General features: G+C 26.7%; 1 protein-coding gene across 2 annotated transcripts in view; it reads right to left on the bottom strand.

Annotated features, from left to right (window-relative positions):
* Positions 1-10,930: 10,930 nt before the first annotated feature.
* The window catches only part of LOC100197068 (uncharacterized protein C12orf56), a 43,791-nt gene continuing 30,753 nt past the window's right edge, over positions 10,931-23,968 (bottom strand). Inside the window, exons 8-11 of one of the 2 annotated variants that reach the window (XM_065818202.1) lie at positions 15,665-15,739; positions 15,123-15,203; positions 14,666-14,841; positions 10,931-11,155 (exon numbers count right to left, since the gene is read on the bottom strand). In XM_065818202.1, the coding sequence (XP_065674274.1) occupies positions 11,050-11,155; positions 14,666-14,841; positions 15,123-15,203; positions 15,665-15,739 (438 nt within the window). In that variant the 3' untranslated portion in view covers positions 10,931-11,049. The remainder of the gene's footprint in view (positions 11,156-14,665; positions 14,842-15,122; positions 15,204-15,664; positions 15,740-23,968) is intronic. The other variant, XM_065818203.1, reaches the window with a different exon arrangement.

The raw sequence follows: 23,968 nt of genomic DNA, 5'->3' as shown, positions 1-23,968 counted from the left end.
CGATGATATCAGTGCATTTCCTTTTGAAAATTATCTCCAAAAATGAAAGAGATATGTGAGAGGTCCTTCAAATCCCGCTGTACAAGTAGCAAAAAGAATTCAAGAATATGAAAATGCTAATAAATTATCTGAAATTAAAAATGCAACAAAACCAAACCTTAAATTATCAACAGCTTATAGAGATTTGTTTGTACAACTAAAAAATGGCCAATTTGCAGAAATTTTTGACGTTTAACAAGATTTATGTCTGTGTTATATATTCAATTTTGCTAATTTGCATCTATTTTTACATTCTAAGGCTTCATATTTAGAGAAAGAATTATTGCTTTTTATTTTTTTAATATTTGTATTTGGTATTTTATTTTGTAAATTTATAAGAGTTATACTATATTATGAGTGAATTATCCTTCTTAAAAAATGTTAATATCATTTTTGCATCATTTTCCTGATAGCTTTTACTTCGATAGCAAAACCGACATGAAATTAATAAAAGTAATAAATATATATGTTTATTTTTTAAAAAGTTTCCTAGCCTCTAAAAATAACCTCTCTTAATATATTGTTTAGTTGAGGCATGGGTTGTAAAAAAAATTTATATATATATATATATAAGGTGTTTTGCCTTCCACATGGGTGCATGGGAAACTAGTTATGTGACCACCATCTAAAATGAATGCATTAAAGTTAATGAGAGATAAAGTCTAACCTGGTGAGAATTGGCGGTGTTTCAAACTTATAAAAATAAAAAAATACGTCAGGTATGATTATATTTTTTTAGCTTCTGTTGAGCTTTTAAAAAGTTTTATTGAATTGTTTTTATTACAATTTATATTCACAATGTTTTAAGTTAAGAAAGTTAAGTTTTATATAACTTGTTAAAAGAATTTATTTGGATATGTGGCATTACAATTTTAAATGCATAAATGAATAATCAGATGTTTTCTTATTCCTTTTACAGATTCCTACAAAGATTGCAATAGTTACGATGTAACAACAGCAACTGAAGAAGAAGACATTGATATTCAGCAGATAATAAAAAGATAAATAAATGTAAAGACTATACTACTTTTTTTGAAGGTTTTTTTAAATTGTTTCCATTGTGAATGTTTATATCTTTGGCAGTTATTTATTATCAGTTATGATAAGTCTTTAATTTAGTATTCCAATTTTTTGCATTCCATTTTTTTTTTAATTTAAAATAATATTACCGGTTTACCTGCTTAGTTTTATTACAATTATAGTATAACTAATTTTATTTTTCAGGTGATGAAGAAGTTGATATTAATGTTAATGCAAAAAGTAAGAAGAGTGACAATTTAGATTTTGGTGACAATAAGCAATTTGTAATAAGAAAAAACAAAGTAATGATTATAATTAGGGTTTGGAACCAGAGTTATATCATTGTTTTGTTATAAAAGTTATAATCAGAATTTTAATCAGGGTTTGGAACCAGAGCCACCCGTAGCTGATATTTTTATGAGGAACCAATTTAAGGCAGTTAAAATTTAGACCTCAGTTCTAAAGCCTTGGTAGTAATAATGGCAATAACAAAAAATAACTATAATAGTGATGTATATTTATGTGTTTTTAGGTAAAACAATTATTTATAACAGTTTTTCATATCTAATGTAGTTGCAATTTATTTACAATATAGTAAAACTGTCTGCATTTCCACCTTCACCTGCAAAACGGAGCAAAACATTGCAAACAATTAATTTATTGTGCAGAAAAAGTTTTGATATGGTATCAAAAGATTCTGAAATTGATCAGTTGTGTTAGTCTTTATATCTTTGAATACTGTTAATAATTATGACAAATATATAGCATATATACAATTTTTCTCAGATGCAGCTTGGTTTCTTAAAATGTTTTGTAAAATATTTTATTTTTAATTTACTAATGTAATTATATTTTTATTTACTTTGCAGCCAAACCATCAACTCTCCTACAATCACCTTTTGCGTCAAGAAGTTTGGATTCTAAGATTCCTATATTCAAATCGAAAGTGGCTACTACTCCAAAACATAATAAAATGGAACAATCAAGTATGTTCTCTAAATTTCCTATTATTTTTAATTTACATAACTTTCACCTTTAGATGAAATTATGTGACCTATGAACGTATTTAGTGTTATAATTCCTACGCAAAAAATCCCAATGATATAAGTTTTTTTAAATCAAATTTTTTACAAATTTTTTTGTAAAATTTTCATTAAAAATAACTTTGCAACATGATGTAACTATATAACTATTTACATTGAGGTAAAGCATCTGTACTTTCATAATCTATTTGTCTTTTAACTAGAAAATTTAATTCCAGGATTCCATCATTAAGGCAGAGAGCACCTATATCAAAAGACAATGTTGTGGATCAACCAAGTAATAACTAATTTTTTAGCTTGAGTTTGTGTTTGTATATATGTATATGTTTTATATATATTATTTATTTTATTTAAAAATGAATTTTTATTTAAAATACTTTTTGCATACTTAATGTAATGCATTGGTTTTTTATATTGTAGTCAAACCATCTGTATTTCTACAATCACCCCTAAAATTAAATAGAAACTTTTTTTTCACCTCTATAATTAAACAGAAAGTTTTTCAATTTTATTGTCTTATGCTTGATGCGGCCAATGCAGTTGCTTAAGCTATAATCTTTCTTCTACCATTATCTTTGGATCTTATAGCTGTGAAATATGGAATTTCATTAAATATTGCATAAAATTTTTTAAGCATACATTGTGCAACATACATTTTAAAATAGATTTAAAAAAAAAACTTAGTATTTAAAAAAAAGAATTAAGTTAGTGTACCAAAATTTTAATAGTTTTTTAAAAATATGTTTCATATATGAATATTTTTACAGAGTTCCAGAAAAAAGTTTTCTATCAGCTAGCAAATTTGGCAAATGAAATTAAAGATTTGATAATAGCAGTTGAAATGATGGGTATACCAAGTTCAGACCACAAAGAAAGTGGTGAAGTTCAAATGGAAGTTATTGCTAGATCTACTCAGACCTTAAATGGGTATAGAAATTTAGAGGAGCAGTGTACGATACTTGCAAATAAAACAACTTTAGTAAATAGCTCATATTTTCTATTTCAAGTTCAATATTTTTTCAATTAAAATTTGACTATGATTTTAAAATTTTTATTCAAGACTGTTTGTTTTGATGTCTAAAATAGGTTTTGCTTTTACTGAACAAGCAGAATTTATATTTTGATTATAAACTGGAATTCCATATCTATTAAAAAGTGCATTTTTTAATGATTTATTTGTAGTTTCAACTTCTTTCACGAATTGGAGGAACATCTACTAAAGATACTTCAAAAAATCTTATGAAACAACTTTTTTCTAATTTTGTTATGTCGCATTTAAGTATGGATGGAAAAAACACAATTAAAAAGCTTCCTTTAGAGACACTCCTTTATGTCAACATGTTGTTGGTAAAGTATTAAATTTTTTGTTTAACTAAAATCAAGTTCAGGTTATAATTCTATTTTTTTATGTACTTTAAATCTTAAACACCATTAAAACTTTGAAAATAGTTTTTGATATAAACCTATGAAACGATGAATAGGCTTTTCAAAGAGCATATCGCCATCTGATTAAATTATTTAAATATTTCTAAAAAGATAAGTAGAATATAAAAGTAGTGAAGCAATTTAAATGATTTTATTAATCTATTGGTGCTCTATCCACGGCTCCTTTTGTACCACTGTTGATTTTTTGCATCCACTTGCTAAAATTTTCGGACCCTTAATCCAACATTTAGTGTTAACGTTAATACTGATTTAATTATTTTTCGCTAAACGTTAAATCCATTTTGCAACCAATTTCGACTAAATATTGACCAATTTTGAACCACTCTGTATTTACTGGGACATTTGAACCAAGTAGATATGTATTTAAGTTCATCATTTATTGAAGAAAAGAGTTATTGAAAGTCTTTGACAAGTCAATAAAAATACCTAATTTAAATTGGGATCTTTGAAAGAAATCTCAAATTTTTTTTTGAAAAGTTTGAGATTTTTCGTACAAATTGGATAATTGCATGTTCAATGGAATTATTTTTTTCAAAAACAAGTTGATTATTATATAAAAGATTATTGGAAACAAGATAATTGTATACTCTATTGTACATTATACGCTCCAAGATTTTTGAAAAAGTAGAAAAGATAGATATAAGGCGATAGTTGTTGATATTGTAACAGTCTCCTCCTTTCAAAATCGTAATAACTTTTGCAATTTTTGGTCGATTAGGAAAAACTCCTTGGTGAACAGATGGTTTATAAACTTTAAAAAGAATTTCTTTAAGATGACCGAAACATTCTTTAATTATGTCACCATTATTTCTATCAGCTTTTTTTTTTTAAGTGATTTAAAGGCAATTTTGAATTCATCAACAGATAATTCTGAGTATATTTCAATCATCCATTGGTACTAAGAAATCATTAAAGGCGGCTGGGGTAAAAGAAACCTTATTAGGTTATATAATCTATGATTATATAATCATCTGGGGGAGGGTATTTTTTGATTGCCTGAGCATATATTTTTATTGCCAGTAATTTTTTTTATTACTTGCCAAGTGCGCTAAGAGTTATTTTTAAATTTGTCTAATATTCTAGAGTAATAATTTTTTTTTTTAAGCGCTTACGAAATTTTTTGAGCAAATATTTATAAACTTTGTATACTTTTTCATTTTCAGATGATTTCGTTTTAAGATGCTATATGTACAACTTCTGTTTTACTTTTGATGACTTTTTGAAAGCCTTATTAAAATTTTCCATTTTAATTGTTTTTTCAATAATAGGAAAGTTATATACGGCTTATACGGCGTGGAATCTTTTGATGGTAAAGTGGTTAATGCCCTCACTAACACTCTTTCCTCTCAATCATGTAATGTTTGAGAAGCTAAGCCCAGTGAACTTAATAACCCAGCATTGATCAGATCTAAACCAATCAATGAAAAAGCTTTATCTTTGGGCCTTTCTACTCTGTATTGCTGGCTTAGATCTCTTGAACACATTTTACATTTAGGATATAAGTTAGACATTAAAAAATACTTTGCCAAATCCCCTGCTGAAAAAGCATCAGTAAAAAGTACATTTAACTGAGGTTTAGAGATGAGCTAAGTCTGATAGTTGATATGCCTAAATAGAGTTTTGGCAACACTAACGACGGAAACACAGCCAGAAGGACACTTGAAAATTCCGAAACTTTCGCTGATTATACGGGAGTGGTAGTAGATGTAATTATTGGATTGAGAACAATCCTAATATCAGTGCTACTGTCATGAGCTGAACTCTGAAAGTTTTGGTCAGTATTTCCATGAAACTGCAGCTCTTATACTCAAAGACTATTGCTGGTATGTGATTCCCCTAACTGTTCATAAACTCTTGGAACATGGTGTGCAGATATCTGAGGAGTCACAAGAGGCACTAAATAAGGAAATTCGCAAAGCTAGAATAAACCATACAGCCAAGATATTTAGAAAGAATGTTATGAAAAACCAGTACCAATACTTGTTGGTTAGAAGTGATCCTGTAATATCAAACATTTGTTTCTAAAAATACAAGGTTGAAAATGGAAAAACACTTAACCCTGAAGTTTTATCTTTGTTAATGCTGTAATAAAGAAATAAAGCTTTTTTTTTATTAATATTAGGTTTTATTTTTTTGTTTTTTAACTTTTAAAAAAAAAAAAAATTAGATAAGATAAATATTTATTTTATATTTAATATACTTTAATATTATTATAATGTTATACAATTTTTTGAATCCAATTTTTCTTTTTAATTCGTAAATGTTTTGGTTTTAAGAATTTTGTTTTTTTTAAATTAAGTCAGTCTTTGTGCGCGAAAAAGACTCTAACACGTATACGTGAGTGTAATATGAGCCTTAGGCACAAGAAAAATTTACATTAAAAATATGTGGTATTCTTTTATATGATATTTTGGATCAAGGAATCCTATTTTTTTATTTAAATCATATTTTGCGCGCGTAAATGACACTAACATGCGTAAGCACGCGTTGTACTCGTCATAAGTACGTTTAAAATATTTTCAATAGCAAATTTAAATTTTTTGACCCAAAACACGACAGTATTGATGTATCATATGCTTATATATGATAGGTATATAATTTTTGTCCTTTTTTTCACATTTTTGAATCACTCTGCGCCGTCAGGCGGTCAATAGCAGGTGCTCAATAATATACTTTTAGATGTTTTGTTTATAATTTCAATAGTTAAAAGTTTTTTATTGCCGCCAGAAACGTTTAAATCATAAAAAAGAAATTCTTCTAATTCATTTGGAAAATGATAGGGGCAATCTGTAAACAAATTGATGAAAAAATTTACATCAGGCTGATGTTTTCATTAGTCATAAAATTATTTATTCCAGTAAAATTAAAGCTAAGGCATTTGAAGTCGTTAATTCCAGCCATATTTGTTATTGGGAACATTTTATTAGGAAGATTTCTTTTTAAAGCTAGGTGGTATAGAGTTTCTGAGATTTATGCAAAAAATTACATCATAATTAAAAATGAAATACTTACCTTCTTTGCGCAGTTTTGTTTTTGTAGTTTACACCTTTAGTTTGGGAAATTTTGACCTCATGTGGCCACAATGAATACGAGGGTTAAGTACCTACTGGCACTTTAAACTTTCTGGCCCCTGTTGGCCTCCTAGTATTCAAATTTAACAGCGGTTTAAAATAATAAATAACGCGATCTTTGTAATTGTTGCTATGGCTTTATAATGTATTTTCTTTTGTATTTAAACAAGCATCTCGCTTTATTTATTATTAAAAATACGCAGCGATTAGTATAGGTTTTAAAACACCTTTCGTCTGCATTTTGAGCTTGCAAATGCAGATAACTTCTAGGTCGATGGAATCCAACACCCGGTCTATTTCTATTTAAACAGTAGAAAGTTCTAAAAGACGTACCTGCCCTATTAAATAATGAATGAATAGAAGATTATATGTAATTTTAAAAATTGGAAATTATACGAATCTGCAATTAATTAAGATTTTTATTGTTTTTGTGCACTGCAAGTGATTGCCATTATATACATGCTGCGGAAATTGACAAGTAAAGCAAAAGTAGAATTCAATCCAGTAGAGGATTTCTTTTTTTTTTTGAAGGCGTGCTTTTAGGCGCCTTTGATTGTAGGCATATTCATCCGTGTTGGCCAAAGACACAGCTTCCCTTTCGTATTGCGCGAAATTGGAGCGAACTTGCTACGCGTAATGCTCGAGAGAGAAGTACAGTTCTTTATTCATACCTAAATCAAGCTTGACGGATTGCAGTTTCTAGTTAACTTTGTTGAACTTCTCCATGTTCCAAATGATTAATAAAATAGCTGTCTTTAGTTGTTTCGTTTTGATCAAAAGTCCGAAGGCCTCTGCTCTTGTTTTTACTTTCTGAGTATCAAGAAGAGCCTCCTATATAGAAAACATTTGTTGAAAAGTATGCACAATCACAAATAAAATATGTTTTGATTTTCTAAATAATTATTAGTCCCCTTGTAAATAAAATAACCCTTTTAAATGGCTAAACAAGCATCAACATGAGCTGACCAACGAGTTTGTGAGAGAGTTTTGAAAACCCATTTTGTATTTCAGCAAGAAACTTTGACTTTAAGACATCCCATTGATGCGTTATTGCAAAAAAGAAGTTATAAGTTTTTTGAAGAAAGATAAAGAAATTAGCCGCAGCTCGTTTAATTCCGCGGCACTCATTCCTACGAGATTTAAATAAGGAGTAGTACATGGAATGTATTCGGTAAGAACGTTGATCTCTTTAATTCTTGCTTGTAAATCAAAGTAGATTCCACACATATTACTGGAATTGTCGTATGACTGGGCACGGCAGTTTTGAATGTTGATTCCATACAAATTTAACTTTTTCAAAACAATTTCAAGCATGGAAACTGCAAAATGATTATACATGGGAATGAATGTTAAGAACTACTAAACTGGTTCTCCGTTTTGTAAAACATAACGCAGAATAAAACAGAGTTGGTCTATGTGCAACACATTTTATTTCTTTTTTTACCATTATGTTTAAACTTGAAAGTTCTTTCAAGTCGTTAAAAAAAATGCCTAGTTTGCGATATGTCATATGCACTGTTATTGCAAAGATTAAAAGATTCTGGGACATGAGAGGAAAGCAAGGAAAGAGGCCAAAAATATTTTTTCTTTTAAAATTTATATCTTTTGAATATTCACTTAAATGGTCTGACCCCTTAAACTACGTGTCCAGTGTGTCCGTGGGTTAAACCGGCACTGGATGCGAGTTTGATGTAATATGTAGTTTTCTGGTATTCCAACCCAATATCTCCATATTGCTGTCCTTTCTACATTTTCAAAAATTTTGTAAAATTTTTATACAACAAGACGTACAGTTACTTGATTGCGAATAATTCACGATATACAGAGCCGGCGCGAGTAGGTATCACGTGGGAGGGGGTTGGGGGAAATACTAATACAATTTTGCTGACTAAAGAAAAAAAAAATCCTCCTGTTTTAAAGTTTGCCGACTGACTTGTCTTAAAGGTCTACATTAGCTAACTGACTTGTCTAAAAGGGTTAAATTTGTCAACTAAATGAACGAAAATTTCACGGGAAGGGAAAAGGGTGTCATACCCCGTCCCCTCCCTTCTCACCGGCCTTTGACTATATAAAAACTAATATGGCTTTAAAAAAAATAGTTCAACTGAACAAGTTGAAGATTTTACGTGTATACTGAACAATTCAGTTTACACATAAAATCTCAAATTTTTTATCAATTTAACAAAGCTCTTGACACAGTCAACCACAACATTTTATCTAAAAAAAATTGAGTTCTACGAAAGGGGTAAATTGACAAAATAAAATAGTTCGTTTACAATGGAAATGAACTGGTTTTTCTATGGCTCTGAAATAAAACATTATTCATAATAAAATGTGGTGTTCCACAAGATTATATTTTTGGTTTAGTCCTTTTTTTTACTATATATAAATGATTTAAATAAAACACCAGATATTATGAGCATCATCTTTGCTGGCGATACCAATTTACTTATATCAGAAAAAGACTTAAACTTTTTTTTAAATAAGAATAAGTTGTTTAAATTTCATTCTGGTTCAAATGCAATAAATTCACCTTAAATATTGACAAAACAAAATGGATTCTTTTCAATTCCTTTACAAAAAAATCACACGTTTTTTGCAAAAAGATTTGTTCAAACTTTTTATCGATAAAAAAGTAACTAAAGAAGATTCCATTATTAAATACCTTGGCATTTATCTTGATGAAAATCTGTCATGGAAAACTTATATTAATTAAATATATCAACCAAAGTTGCAAAAAATATTGCAATCCTAAATAAGGCTAGAACTTATTTAAATAAGAATAATTTAAAACATAATACTACTCATTTATTCATAGCTATTTTAATGCCAATATTGCCTTTAAAAGTAAAAGTAAGATACAACCAGGACAATTCTACAGGCGTGTGTGGGAGTGTCAACCTCCCACCCTCTCGCAAAGAGGGCTATTTTCAAGTTATTGTCGGTTTTTTGAGGAATATAGTTGATTAGTCAGGGGTTTGACACATTTCAGTGAGGTAATTTTTAGTTTTGAGGACTTTTTTATTATTATTATTATCATTATTTTTAAAGAATAAATATATTTAATGAAATAACAACTATTTCAATGAACCATTTAGACAAACAAAGTTTAATCGATTTTGTATAACTTATTGAGCACCATATCTTTAGAATAAAGTTGTTCTGCGCAATTTTGATTTGTCGATCTTTTTTCCTTTTAATTATTTTCTTTTTTTCCTTTTAATTATAGCATAAAATAAGGTTTATCATATTGATTTTTTTATTAGTTTTATTTTTTTAAATTATTTTATTTATTAACAAAAAAAAGTATAAAAAATAAATAAATAAATAACAGAGCTCAAAAACAGACTAGCTAAATGAAAAAAAGATACTACTGGTACCAAAAGAAATATCAGAGAAATAGCCAGAAGCTATTTTAGGTCTTTAAAATAAGGATTTTTAGACAATTTTTAAAAAGTACATGGTATGTACATGGATGGCTTGTATGCTCTTGTACATGGACGGCTGTATGCCCACAACCTTGCATTGTAATTAAATAATATATTTAACACCTATGCTTGTAAAATTCAGATTTATGATTAGTGTCGCAATTGTAGCTACGGTGCCTCGAAATTTTGTTATCTTGAACGGTTTTTTATAGTCCCTTGAAAGAAAGAACAACTGTTTTACTTAGCATAAATCGAACATTTAGTCGAACAGTTTTACCTGGACCCTTGGAGGTCCGAGTTAACAGGAATTTACAGTATATAGTTTCCCTTCTATTTATGTTTTAATTTTTATTCAATTGGGTTTTTATTTTATTCAGTTATTATTTTTAGAAAAAAAAAAATTAACAAAATAATTAATAGCGTGGAGGATTTGTAAAAACTTTACTCTATCTAGATTAACTGTGAACATCAAAAAAACAAAAAAATCAGTCGATTATAAAAAATAAAAAAAAAATAAAAAAATGAAATTTCACTTTAATTTTGTGCATGATATATAAATGATGGAATACATTATACAATAAATAATTAATAAATTTAAAACAATTAAATTTAGTAACAAAATATAAATTAATACAATTGTACAACTATATATATATATATATATATATATATATATATATATATATATATATATATATATATATATATATATATATATATATATATATATATATAATACATATATATATATATATATATATATATATATATATATATATATATATATATATATATATATATATATATATATATATATATATAAACACACGAATAATATATATTAAACACACATAAATAGTGAAATAAATAATATAATAAATAATTTTCTTTTTTGTTTTTGTTTGATGAGATTAAAAAGTAGTACCAGTCTCGGAATCGCTTCAAGTTACTTCAAAAAAAAAACGTTTAAACACGTACACTTCATAACAAGTCAAAATACATTTATCCCAATAAACTTACAACTTTTTTAAATAAAGGAAGGAGTATCCAAATAACAGGAAAGTTTTGAGGTAACGCATCCACATTTGACGGTTTGCAAATATAGTATCTAAGAAAAAAAACTGTAATTATTCAAATATGCATTAATCATAATCGGGCAAATAATAAACCAAAATCCGTTTGTAATTTTAATTTTGTTATTTTTCAAATAACTAAAACAAATAATCAAGTTTAAACTATGTTAAATTTTTAAAAAATTACTCTGTGTAAAAAGAACAACAACTTTACAAACAACGACAATATAAACTCGAAAAAAATGAAAATAATATTAACATAGATGCAAATAATATGTATAATCATTATAATAAAGAAATTTGTAAACTCTTCATTAATTCTGATATAAATATAGAATGCAGCATTGCTGATTTTAATACTGGAAATAGCCATGGTTTTATTGTTGATTTTCTTTATAATTTTGCCCTTTATTAAATGAACATTATATATATATATATATATATATATATATATATATATATATATATATATATATATATATATATATATATATTTATATATATATATATATATATATATATATATATATATATATATATATATATATATATATACACATATATATATATATACATATATATATACATATATATATATATATATATATATATATATATATATATATATATATATATATATATATATATATATATATATATATATATATATATATATATATATATATATAGATTACATGAAATATTACATGAAATATGATTATATTGCTCTAATGAATTTCAATTTTCAAATGAACATATGTATTTAAATTCAAATAAAAATAATACGATTCAATCAAAAGTTCGGATTATTTGATGGAGTAATGCTTTATTTATTGGCACAAGCATCTTTAATTAGTTTATGATTTACAAATTTAGCTGTTTTTTTATTTTGCTATTTTTTTCGTTAATTGCAATTTTTTACTTTTTTTTTCTATGTGTATATAAAGATTCCTTTGTGTAATCTGTATACAAGTACAAAATAAAAGTACTAAGACAAAAAAAAAGTAAATACGATAAGACTAAAAAGCATTTTGAACAAATTTTTTAGAATTCAAATTTAAGCATTCTTAATCAAAGGTATTATGGATTAAAACTTATTCATAAATATTTTTGTAAATATGTACTAATTTTATTTGGTCGCAACTTTAAAAAGAAATTTATATACATATTAATTAAATATATTTTTATTATTTTAATTTTAAGAATATCATTTTAATAGTCAATGTTTAGAGAATTAGTAATAATTTTCTGACCTTGTCAAATTCATTTTAAGCCTTTACTCTCAGGTGCTTAATACGAAGGAGATGTAGTTTGTTAACTTTTGGAAAATATACCCAACCTGAGCGTATTAAAATTCATTAAACTCATTCGGTTATGAAATTTCACTTATTGCCAAAGAAAATTATCTACTGATAAAATTAAGAACTTGAACTAATCAGACTTTAAAATGTCAAATTTAAACTGACTGATCAAAATGAAAGCTTTAATTGTAATCAGCTCTTGAAAATTCACAAACAATAAACAAGAATTCAAAAAGTTATTGAGAAATTGTATTGAAAACTGAATAACTTGTATTGTTGTTGTTAAACATTTTTTAGTTGTCTGTCCGCATTTTGATCCCAGAATCTAAAACCTTAGTTTTCAATATTTGAGTGACGAAAGCAAAACGGTACCCCTGTTTGAATTAAAATGAATAATAGCTGCTTTTGAACAAAAAAAAAATTTATTTAGTGTAAAAACTTGTTTTAGTTTTATTCTGTTAGAAAATACTTTTTAAGTGAGCACGTAAGATTTTTATTGGTTTACTAAGATTCACACTTTGTTTTGCTAATATAACTTTTTAAAAATTTTCTTTGATAGTTACAATAAGTAACTATTGACAAATCTAAGGTTACTATGGTTACTAAGGTTACTATACCACTTAATTGGTATAGTAACCTTGGATTTAGATCACATCAACTTAACTACTTAAGTGGCATTGTTGATGTGAGCCATGTGTGACTATGATGCTAACACCATTATTACCATGGTATAACTACCATAACCACACAAAGCTTACATAAATATCATCCCACACTAAATTAGCTATCTGCAGCATGCCAGCAATTTGAAAGGTCCCTTATATTCAATAGCAATTAAATATGCAATTAGTACCAGTGTTGCTATGCGGTAGTGGTGTAGTGGTAAAGCGCTCGCTTCATAAGCGGGAGGTTCCGAGTTCGATCCCCATCAGGTCCCTGGTAGTACCGTGCTCAACTTGTTTCTCCGCGCAGCGGCCTTGTTTGTCAAGGTTTGTGTTTCGGAGTTATAGAGTTGAGAGAGGGTTATAACCACTATTAAGTAACCTCCTCATCTGTAGTGGCTTTATCGGCCTTGAGGAGGTGAGTAACAAAAAAAAAATAAAAAAAAATAAAAAATATCAAAACAAGTTCAAAGAGTTCTTAAAAAGTTATACAAGTTTACATTTGGATCGACTTTTAACTTTTGTTTGTTCATTTAATAACAATACTATTTTATTGGTTTTTTGTGTACTCTCTAAATTTTATAAAATTCATAGCATGTTAGCAATATTTAAATTTTGGTATTTTTCATTTTATTAATTTTATTTTTTTGTAAACGCTATGCTTGTGATTTTCATTAATACTTTTATACAAGGCCTTTCCAAACTGGCTTGGGAAAAAATAAACGGGCTTGGGGTAAAACTAAATCGTGAAGCTCCAAAATCTAAATGCCATCTTTAGAATAACATTGTAAATATGATTGTATAGGCTTTTTGATATTTAGCAAGTATCTAAGGCAGTACCTAAACCATTGAGGCCTGGGAATAAGTTATCTCATTGTCAGAGTGGCCCTGCTCTTACTTTATTTTGCTACATCATTTTTATTGTGACGTTAAAAAAAAAAGAAAGAAATATAAATTACTTTCTTAGTTATATTGCAAACCAAAAAAAAAAAAAAAATTATTCTCAGATTTCGACTAAACCGACTTTAAGTTGACTTAAATTGACCGATTTCAAAAATGTATTAGTCGATTTGAGTCAACTTGAGAAAATATATTAGTCGATTTAGTCGACAGTCAAACTATTTAAAACTCATAACAACACTTAAAAAAAACCTTCTTCCTAATAGATTGTGTGACCAAATAGTAAATCTTTTCTTTTTTTCTTTTTTAAAGTTACTATGAACCCAAAACTATTCACTAATATTATAAAATCTTCATTCACTTATTTAAAAATTAAAATAATACATCTTTTTTTGACAATACAATTTGAAGAATTTTTGATTGAAGGTAGATGAGTTATCATATAAAAATATGTTCGCCACGTAACATGATCTCAATTTTACTTTAATATAAAGAAAAACAAAGTGAAAAAACCGTTTTTCAAGAAAAACTCTGAGGGTTATATTGAAAATTTTGAAAACACATAGTTTAAGACTACAATTTATCTTGTTGTACGTAGTGTGATTAATTCAAAAAATAACATTAAATATAGAATTTAATTTGTTTAAAAAAAAAAGTAATTGTTAAAGCTATAATTTATTACTTGATTTCTTCTCTGTGAAAATGTTTTATATGTTCTTTAACTTCTGCAAGATTTTCACATATAAAGTTCAACAAATACACGCAATAATAGAAATTTAATGCACTGCTAGCTGACCATGACTCTTTTGTTGATAGTAACAACTTTAAATAGTTAATCAAAAAACTTGATAAAATCCTCTAAACAATATTTTGACAAAGTTTATTATAATACATAAATACAAAACTTAGTTTCAAACAATATAATTCCAAAACTTTAGAGACTTATATTAAATAAGTACAAAACATGTGTTAAATAAACTATGCGTTAAATAAACTATGTGTTAAATAAAACATGTGTTAAATAAACTATGCATCCTTTTTCTAATTATAACAAAAGCATTCAAAAAAAATTTTTTACAACCAATCAAAATACATAAAAACATAATGAATGAAAACATTAGCAAAGCCAAAGGGCTCACCATTTTTTCTTGTTGTCTATTTAATAATTCAGCTAAAAATGTTGAGTTGAAGAAAATAACTTCGCTAAAACACCAATTAAACTAAAAGAAAAGAAAAAGAAAAAAAAGAATGCATTTTAAATGATTTCAAGTTGCCATAGATATTATTTCAATTTTTCTTTTAAAAAATGATGACTGTGGATCTTAGTCAATTAAATTTAAATGTTAAGTAAAAAAGAGCTTTTATAAAAAAAAATTGCTTTTTATTTTAGATAATGACCTTCTTATAAAAGAAATAAGGTAATAAAAAAGTGAGTTATATCTTTTATCCTAATTGTGATAATAAACTAAAAGTTATTACTAGTTCAATTTATTAGGAATTAATTCAATTAGAAATTAATTAGGTGAATTCAAGAACAATTGCTTTAAGTTTTTTTATTGGTCTTGTAAATAAACTTTCAATCCTTGTATATTTTTTAAAATTCATATTTGTATACTAATGTTAATAAAAATAATACATATATGTTCGTACTTTATGTTTATACATAAAGAATTAGTCTTACCTGGTAAGCAGCATTGATCAATTCATAAAGTAAAGAGACTTGTGTGTTAGACCATGTAGTTAACAAAGCATCCAACTGAATAATAAAAACTCAATAAAAAATATTATATGCAAAATAATTAAAAAATTATAAGAATAACTCGTATATTATTTATGCAGATCTCAAATGATATAATTGTATAATAACAGATAAAAACAAAAAATCATAAAAAAATAAATAAAACAACAACAACAAAAAACATAATGTAGACTCAAAGATATGTTATTATTCAAGACAGGTGAATAGTGTAAAACCATTACTTAATTAAATTAAACTTGAAAATAATGGAGGAAATCCAAATATATAAAGCACACAATAATTTGCTTGATATACAACTGCAATGAACTCAATTTCCTTAACACTAATTAAAAAAAAAAAATGGAAACCTTAGTGTGTTGTGTAATTTTTACTATTTATTTTTGCTTTTAATGTGTTGAAAAAATGTTTTTTATGTAATTGAGTTAACTTGATGTTTTGACTAATATGATATAATAACCAATTTATTCTAGAATTAAAAAATTAATACAACAATTATGGAGATTTAAACCAAAGAACAAAGGGATTGTTTTTTATTTTCATCAAGAGCTCATTGATGCTTTGTTCAATCTTCAAATAGTGTACTTAAACTGTCTTGTCATTCATAAAGAAATCAAAAACAGTTTTAAAGTAACTTGATTGCCTTTGGTTAAAGTACAATGAACTCCCAATATCTTGAACCTCCAAGCAACCTATAAAATAGTTTGAGTTAGTGAATATTCGAGTTTTTGGGACATTCTATTACAGGAACTTTTGGCGATAAGTAAAAACAATTCACGTTATTAAAAGTCTCAAAGGTAAAAACAATACATTATAAATTAAAAAATATTCTAATGTCAATCTGTCTTAGTTTTGAAGAAACACCTCTATCAAATATAATTAAGACTGCATTGAGCTTTTGTTGAAAATCTTCACCTGTAAGACTGAAGGGCATACAACACTTGCAGTGCATCATGAATATCACTAACTTTTGGGCAAACTGGATCGATTGCATTATTATCATCATTACCTTCCTTTTCATTAGCATCGTGTCCATTCGCTGCTTTTTTTAACTTCTTCTATCAACTGTTCATCTGCAAGTAAAAGTACTGTGCTAATTAAATTTTCATCATCAAAAATAACATCTTCAACTGTTGTAGCTGGAGGGTAAAAATTATCAAGTTTTTCAATCTGACTTTGAACCTCTTTAAAGAGGTAGTCGCCTTCATCCAAATGGGCAGATTTCTGCTGATCTTCACTTTTTATTATGCAAGATCAACTATTTTCATTGCATCTAAAATCAAAAAAACAGGAAGATCTTTTCTTTTATCGATAGCTATGACCAGCCTTTGTTATGCCAATGATCTGTAATAAACTTTCAAAGAGCATATAAGTCCCTGATCCATTGGATGAAGTTCAGATGTGGTATTTGGTGGTAAAAAAATGCCATAACTACCCAACTTTTATTTTAATTTCTATATCTGCAAGGTAAGTACTTAACTCCTTTGAAGCAGCTAGCTGATTTTGATTTTCCGAATACAAATATAGAAATCTTATCACCCACTGTACTTGTTGCAACCATTCCTGTGAGACAAATTTTACTGTGCTTTCTCCCTATACACATCTCAGATTGAAGATGTGTATAGGGAGAAAGTGAATTATTAGTGAATTATTAGGTTGCATACGAAAAAACAATCCAAATTTATCTGCATTATAAATTTTATCAAGTTTATACCTGGATAAAATTGTAGGGAGAGTTGTTTCATTCCATGGCATGGTCATTTCAGTTGTACAAGAGTTGCATCAAAATTAAAAATCATATCGCATTTACTTATAATTGTTATTAATGTTTTCTTTTATTAGCGATTTATCACTGTTTTCTTTGGCTGTTTTTCTTGAAAAAATTAAAACAGTGTTTTGAATAAAAAACAAAACCAAATTTGATGTAAACTCAGTAAATCTAACTTTGAATAAAAGCACCTTTAGCTTAAAACTGATGCTTAAGTAAATTAAAAAAAAAAGTTTTATGATTTTAAAATCTAGATATATATATATATATATATATATATATATATTTAATTAGTTTAAATTGAGAAAACTAATTAAATATACACATAGATTTAAAAATCAGAAAATAATTTTTCAATTTAGATATTCTGTATATATTGGTAAATACGAGTATTATTAATAACATATTTTTTAATAAAATCTATTTAAATAATTTGTTACATATTTTCACATTTTGGTCATGACTCATGTAAGAAAATTAAATCTTTAGCATTGTTAGGTAATAATCTTGTTCAACCATTTGCAATAATGTCACCTGCTATGGAAAATAAGTGTTCAACCAGAGGTGAGTTTGCCCAAATACATAATATCTTTATTACCATATGTGCTAGTATGGGAAAGTAAGTAACTCTTTGGGACCAACATTGTATTGGATTAGATGAAATTATTCGCCAATAGATCCTGCAACAATTCTATTTAGTTTTCTTTCTGCTGATACTGTGATATCTCTGCATCAACAAGCTGTTAACAGCTTGTTGCATCATTATTAAACTCAGCAATTATAAGACAAGGAATATTGTCTTCATCATCATTATCATCATCATCATTATCATCATCATTATAATCATCATAATCATCATTATTGTCATCATCATCATCTATATCTATAATTGCTGATCTTAATATTAATACTGTAATTTGATAGTAGAGTCATTTCACTTTTGTTTTTTAAAGTAGTTTTAATTAGTTACTAGGCTTTTCTGAACTTGAAAAAGCATGTTCTTAAAATCCACGCGGTCATTTGACAAAGATCTACTAAGCAAGTTAAAAACTTTTTTCTTTTTGGAATTTAATTATTATTTATTAGTTTAGAAATATTAGATACATTATAATAGCAAAATTAAGATCATCTTATAAAAAAATAATGCATAGAAAAGAGTTTTGTAATTTATATATTACATTTTAATTAGATAAAAAGTAGAAAGAATATTTCTAACTTTCGTTTATGTTTTGTTTGTATTAGCTACTCTTTTAGCTTTGTTCATTGCTTTTTTTTCTTTAGCATTTTTGTTTTTATTGAGCTTAATTTTAACTTTTTAGAAAGAAAATATGGGTGTATGTATGGGTGTATGGGTGAGGACTAACTATTATTGATGCATTTTTTTGCTCTAAAAGATTCTAATATAAAAGTTATCATAAAATGATTTATTACTACTTTTAAATTCATTTATTAAAAAAAAAAAAAAAAGTTTTAAGAAGTCCTTAATTAATATAATTCAATATGCATTGAATGCTACCATTTCAAACTTATTTTATTATGTTGATTATTATTTTATTATGTTGATTATTATTTTATTATGTTGATTATTATTTTATTATGTTGATTATTATTTTATTGACATTTTGTGATGCTTATACCTATTTTTGTTCTAATATATATTTTATCTAGTGTGTATATAATTGTTATATATAAGGTGTTTATATATGTTATATAAAGTTGAATAAATATATTGTTTTATAGTTAGTATATATGTTTATGCTATGTTGTTTCCTTGTTTTTAAAGTGGTGCAACTTGGCAAACTTGTAAAGCAAGATTTTTCAACCTTGCCTGTCAAGCGATGTTACTGCTTTAGGCCTAGGTGTTGTCTAGCCTTCATTATTAAATATTCTGGAATAATATCTTTGATAAATATTTTGCATAATGTTGTTATTTATGTTACTAATGTTGTTACATTTGGCTTACCTTCATGTTGGTGTCTATTGTTAAAAATGATTAATAGGTAGTTTCATTATTGGAACTCACTGTTTTTAATCATTCACTAAAAGCCATTCTAGAAAAATCATTTTGCCATATATACATTTTATTTATATCTTAATTTGATTTTTTTAGAACCATGACATACCAACATGTATTATCTTCTAAAAAGCTAACTTGAAATAATATTTAACAACTACTACTCTGGTATCACAACAGGGTAATGTTGCAGAATAGCAGCGTAAAATAATTTTATTTTTTTGCTAATTGCACTCTTGTCAGTGGAGGTTTTTAAAACATTAAAAATGTTAACTGAAATAATAAAAGAAAAAAGATTGCTGCCCCATGCCAAACTCTCAACCGATGTAGCAGCACTTCTGTGTAGCAGCAGGCAATAAGATAGTCAATGTAGCACCACTCCTTTGTAGCAGCAGACTATAGGATAGTCAATGTTTGTACTGAAGCCAATAAATATTCTATTTGTTTATATTAAAAAATCTCCACTTTGAGCAAGTCAACAACACGAAAGCGCAACAAACAAAAAAATAAAATTATTATAAGCCGCTACTCTGCAATATTACCCACAACAGCTTATCTCTATCAGGTACATTGATTTTTAATTCATATATGATGTTTTTCTTTGTATTTACTTATTTGTTACATTTTTTCATTTCAGATTTATCATGTGATGTATTTATGCGGTATAGAAGAACAAATTATTGTAAATTTTTAAAAACATCTACTAATAATTAGTCCAGTCAACATTCAAACTTCAACGTTACATATGTCATTTTCAAGTAATTTCTAGGCTTTTCTAAATGTGTTTCTTACTTACGTGGTTTTACAAGCAAAGTTTTTTTTCTTTGTTAAATTAAAAATAATTGATGTAAATAAATATTGTTTTATATTTTTGATAAGCGACTTATATATATAAACATATAAAAAGATATGGATTTAAATAAATCTTAAGTTAAAATATAGTCTTTGATTAGAAAAGATCACAATTTGTAAGATTCTTTTATGTTAATTTATTATTCAGTTGTAACAATGTTAATATTACTGGTTATATGTTTAATGATAACATTGAAATTAAAATGGATAATATTAGGCTCAAAGAAGTTATTAGTTTAAATGCTAATAGACAACTTAAATATAGTTGTTGTCAAATGGAAGAGATCTAAAATCTTCTGCTTATCCATTTCATTTTGTTTGTTATCAATATTATTCCACTTGACATAAACATTACTATTTTTACGACCATCAAAAAGCCTTTAAAAACAAAATTGCAAAGTACTACCAAATTTTCGATACTTAGGTGTTTGTCATTAATGATAGAATACAATATCGATACTTTTTAGGTTGTAGATTACTAGAAAATCGAGGGCCTTAGATATGGAACAGTTTTAAAAATAACCATTTTAATATGATGAAATCAGTAAATTCATTTAAGCTTCATATAAAAAGAAAAATTTTAAAACCAAATAAAAGTTTTCAAAAAAAAATTGATATATAAACCTTTTTATTAGACCTAATATCTTATATTGTGTTTTATTTTTTATTTAACTTAATTTATATTTATAGAAGTTTATTCTAATTATCAAAAAAGGATATGAAAAATAGTTTGAAAATATAACTTAAAATCTTTCAATATCCTCAAATATAAAGTTTGATACTGACTTGCCAAATAAAGCATGCAAATTAAAAGATGTAAGTTTAAACCAAATGGTTAAGTGGAAAGTAATCAAACAGTGTGAAGATTACAACCCTGTAAACCCAACAAAATCATGCAATTTATGCATAATTAAAAAATTAAAATTATTTGTTTAGAGGTGCCAACCTGTTAAATAAACAGTGTGAGGCTCTAATAATTCAAAGTGCATAAAATAAATTTCTTAATTCATGATGACATGAACCAACGATTGGATGTTTGGATCTAAATTATTTTTAGTTTCTCTGTGCATTGTATAATGTCTTTGTGTGTCTATTCTTTACACTTTACATATTTCTTAATACAGCAAAGAACCATCAAACATTACATCGCAAAGTGGAAGAACAATGAGCCAAAGTCTTGTAAGCTTGGATCAGGCAGAAAACCAAAAAATATGACTGCTAGGAACATCAATTGCCTGAAAGGTTTTTTGAACAACCGGTCTGAAACTTCAACAAGAAAAATTGCAAATAAACTCAAGTGTGATCATTTCTACATTGTAAAAGCATTTGCTATTTTAAGTAAAAACAAATCCCTGATTGTGCTAATAAAAAGTTAAAGCAGTTGCAACTGAAGTATGGAAGAATTTGTCGCCTATTCAGAAACCATGACTTTTTCATTGACGATGAGTCCTATTTTACATTTAAAAAAACGAATAAAAATTCTAATGTTGGACTTTACTCAGATGAGGCAAAAAATGCACCGAAAAATGTAAAATATAAGCGCAAAAGCAAATTTAAAAAAAAATATTTTGTGGATTACCATATCCCCTCGTGGAATCTCAAAACCATTTATTGTTCCTGTGAGACTGGCAATTAACCAAACAGTGTACAAAAATGATTGCATCATCAAATGATTGATTCCTTTTACCAACAAACACAGTGATGGTAATTATGTATTCTGGCCTAACTTGGACTCTTCACATTATGCTAAAAGTGTGACCAATTACCTCGATGAGAAAAATATCTGTTATGTAACAAAAGTTGATAATCTGGCATGTGTCCTAGAATTACAACCAATTGGAGAATTCTGCTCAATCCTTAAATGTTATGTGTATGAAAACAACTGGGAAGCTGAAAATGAAGATCAGCTGTGAAAAAGAATTCATTCTTGTTTAAGAAAAGTTGACAAAAATCTTGTACAAGCATGTATACAAAAAAAGTTGACACAGGAAGTTGTAATGGCAAGAAAGCATTATTTTAGTCCTGAAAGAAAAAATCAAATATATTGCTTAATATTTTTTAATAATTTTTTGTTCATCAAACTTTTTGTTGTACTAAGTTATTAATGTGTTATTATTATTATTATTAATGATTTAATTACTAATAACCCATATTACGGGTTGCTTACTGCTTGTATACTTGAATAGCTATCCCTTTTAATAAAGCATAAGGATGTGCTCTGGTACTAGATGATTATTGATGTTTTGTATTTGATCGTTTTTAACTGCTTGTATTGCCTATTCTTTCAATTTCTTATACATATCTTCTATGTTCCTAGGTCTAAATTCTATACCATATTGTATGAATAATAAAGCCTATTGGACAATTGTACAGACCTACTCGTGAAAGCTCATTAACTATAGTACCATCTACACCGAAACCAAATCTATAATTCAAATAACGTAGCAGCACATAATGCAGCACAAAATTAATTGAAATAATTGCTTTGTCTTGTTATTTGATCATAAAATTTTGTGTGATAGATGACATTACTAATGGTATACAATTATTAATAGCAAACTTTTGACCTTCCAAAAACTCTTGAGTCAGCTTAAAAGGATGTACAGGATTTTTACTTCAATATCTCCCACTCTTCATTGGTTAGGTTGGTTGGTATCTTTTAAAGGACGTCTTAAATTATTGTAATAAATATTCTTAATTTGAGAAGTTGTTCAACCATAGAATAAGTCAATTACCATCAAGTTAGTATATCTTGAATTACAGTAACAGCTTTCTTTCATGGTGGCAAATTAGTTTCTAAACTTTTTGATAACTCATTTAACTGACTGATGCTAAAAAAACTATGAACCAAGGCACAAGTTTTCCTCATAGTCCACCCATCTTTTGTTATTAAACTTAAAATATGCACTATGCAGGCTATCTAACCATGCTCAGGTACTCCAACTGCTGCAGAATGCTGTTTAAGCAATGTTGAGGAAGCTATCATGGTTACTTCTTATCTACAACATTTACTATGGTATTCTATATATTAGACCAAACATTGCATAAAGTGCTTCAATCTCTGTAAGATGATTTGCAGCTTGAGTACAACTTTCTTTTTTTACTATTCTCAGGGGAAAGAATTTTATTTACCCATTTCTCATCAATTAAATATACTGTTTCACTTGTATACGTAACATTTGCATCTGAGGTCAACGAATCTGATCCAACAAAGCATTTTTCCCCACAATTATTAACTTATTAATTAATATTATTTATAATTATTAATTATAATTAACAATTTTATGACGATAATTTAACATTGTTAAAATGTTAAATTATTGCCATAATAGCTGTTCCCAAATTCCTAGTATTTTTCCTATATTCAAATTCATATATATATATATATATATATATATATATATATATATATATATATATATATATATATATATATATATATATATATATATATATATATGTATCTGCTTCATCATCATTAATATCTTCCAAATCTTGAGTAATATTTATTGACATATATTACTAAAAAAAATCAGTTTTTATTTAACCACCCACATCTAAATATCATTAAGATATCATTAATTTTTTGTATCAA

The sequence above is a fragment of the Hydra vulgaris genome, chromosome 14, assembly GCF_038396675.1.
Source record: "Hydra vulgaris chromosome 14, alternate assembly HydraT2T_AEP".
Lineage (NCBI taxonomy): Eukaryota > Metazoa > Cnidaria > Hydrozoa > Anthoathecata > Hydridae > Hydra > Hydra vulgaris.
This window is presented reverse-complemented; position numbering and strand designations above follow the sequence as displayed.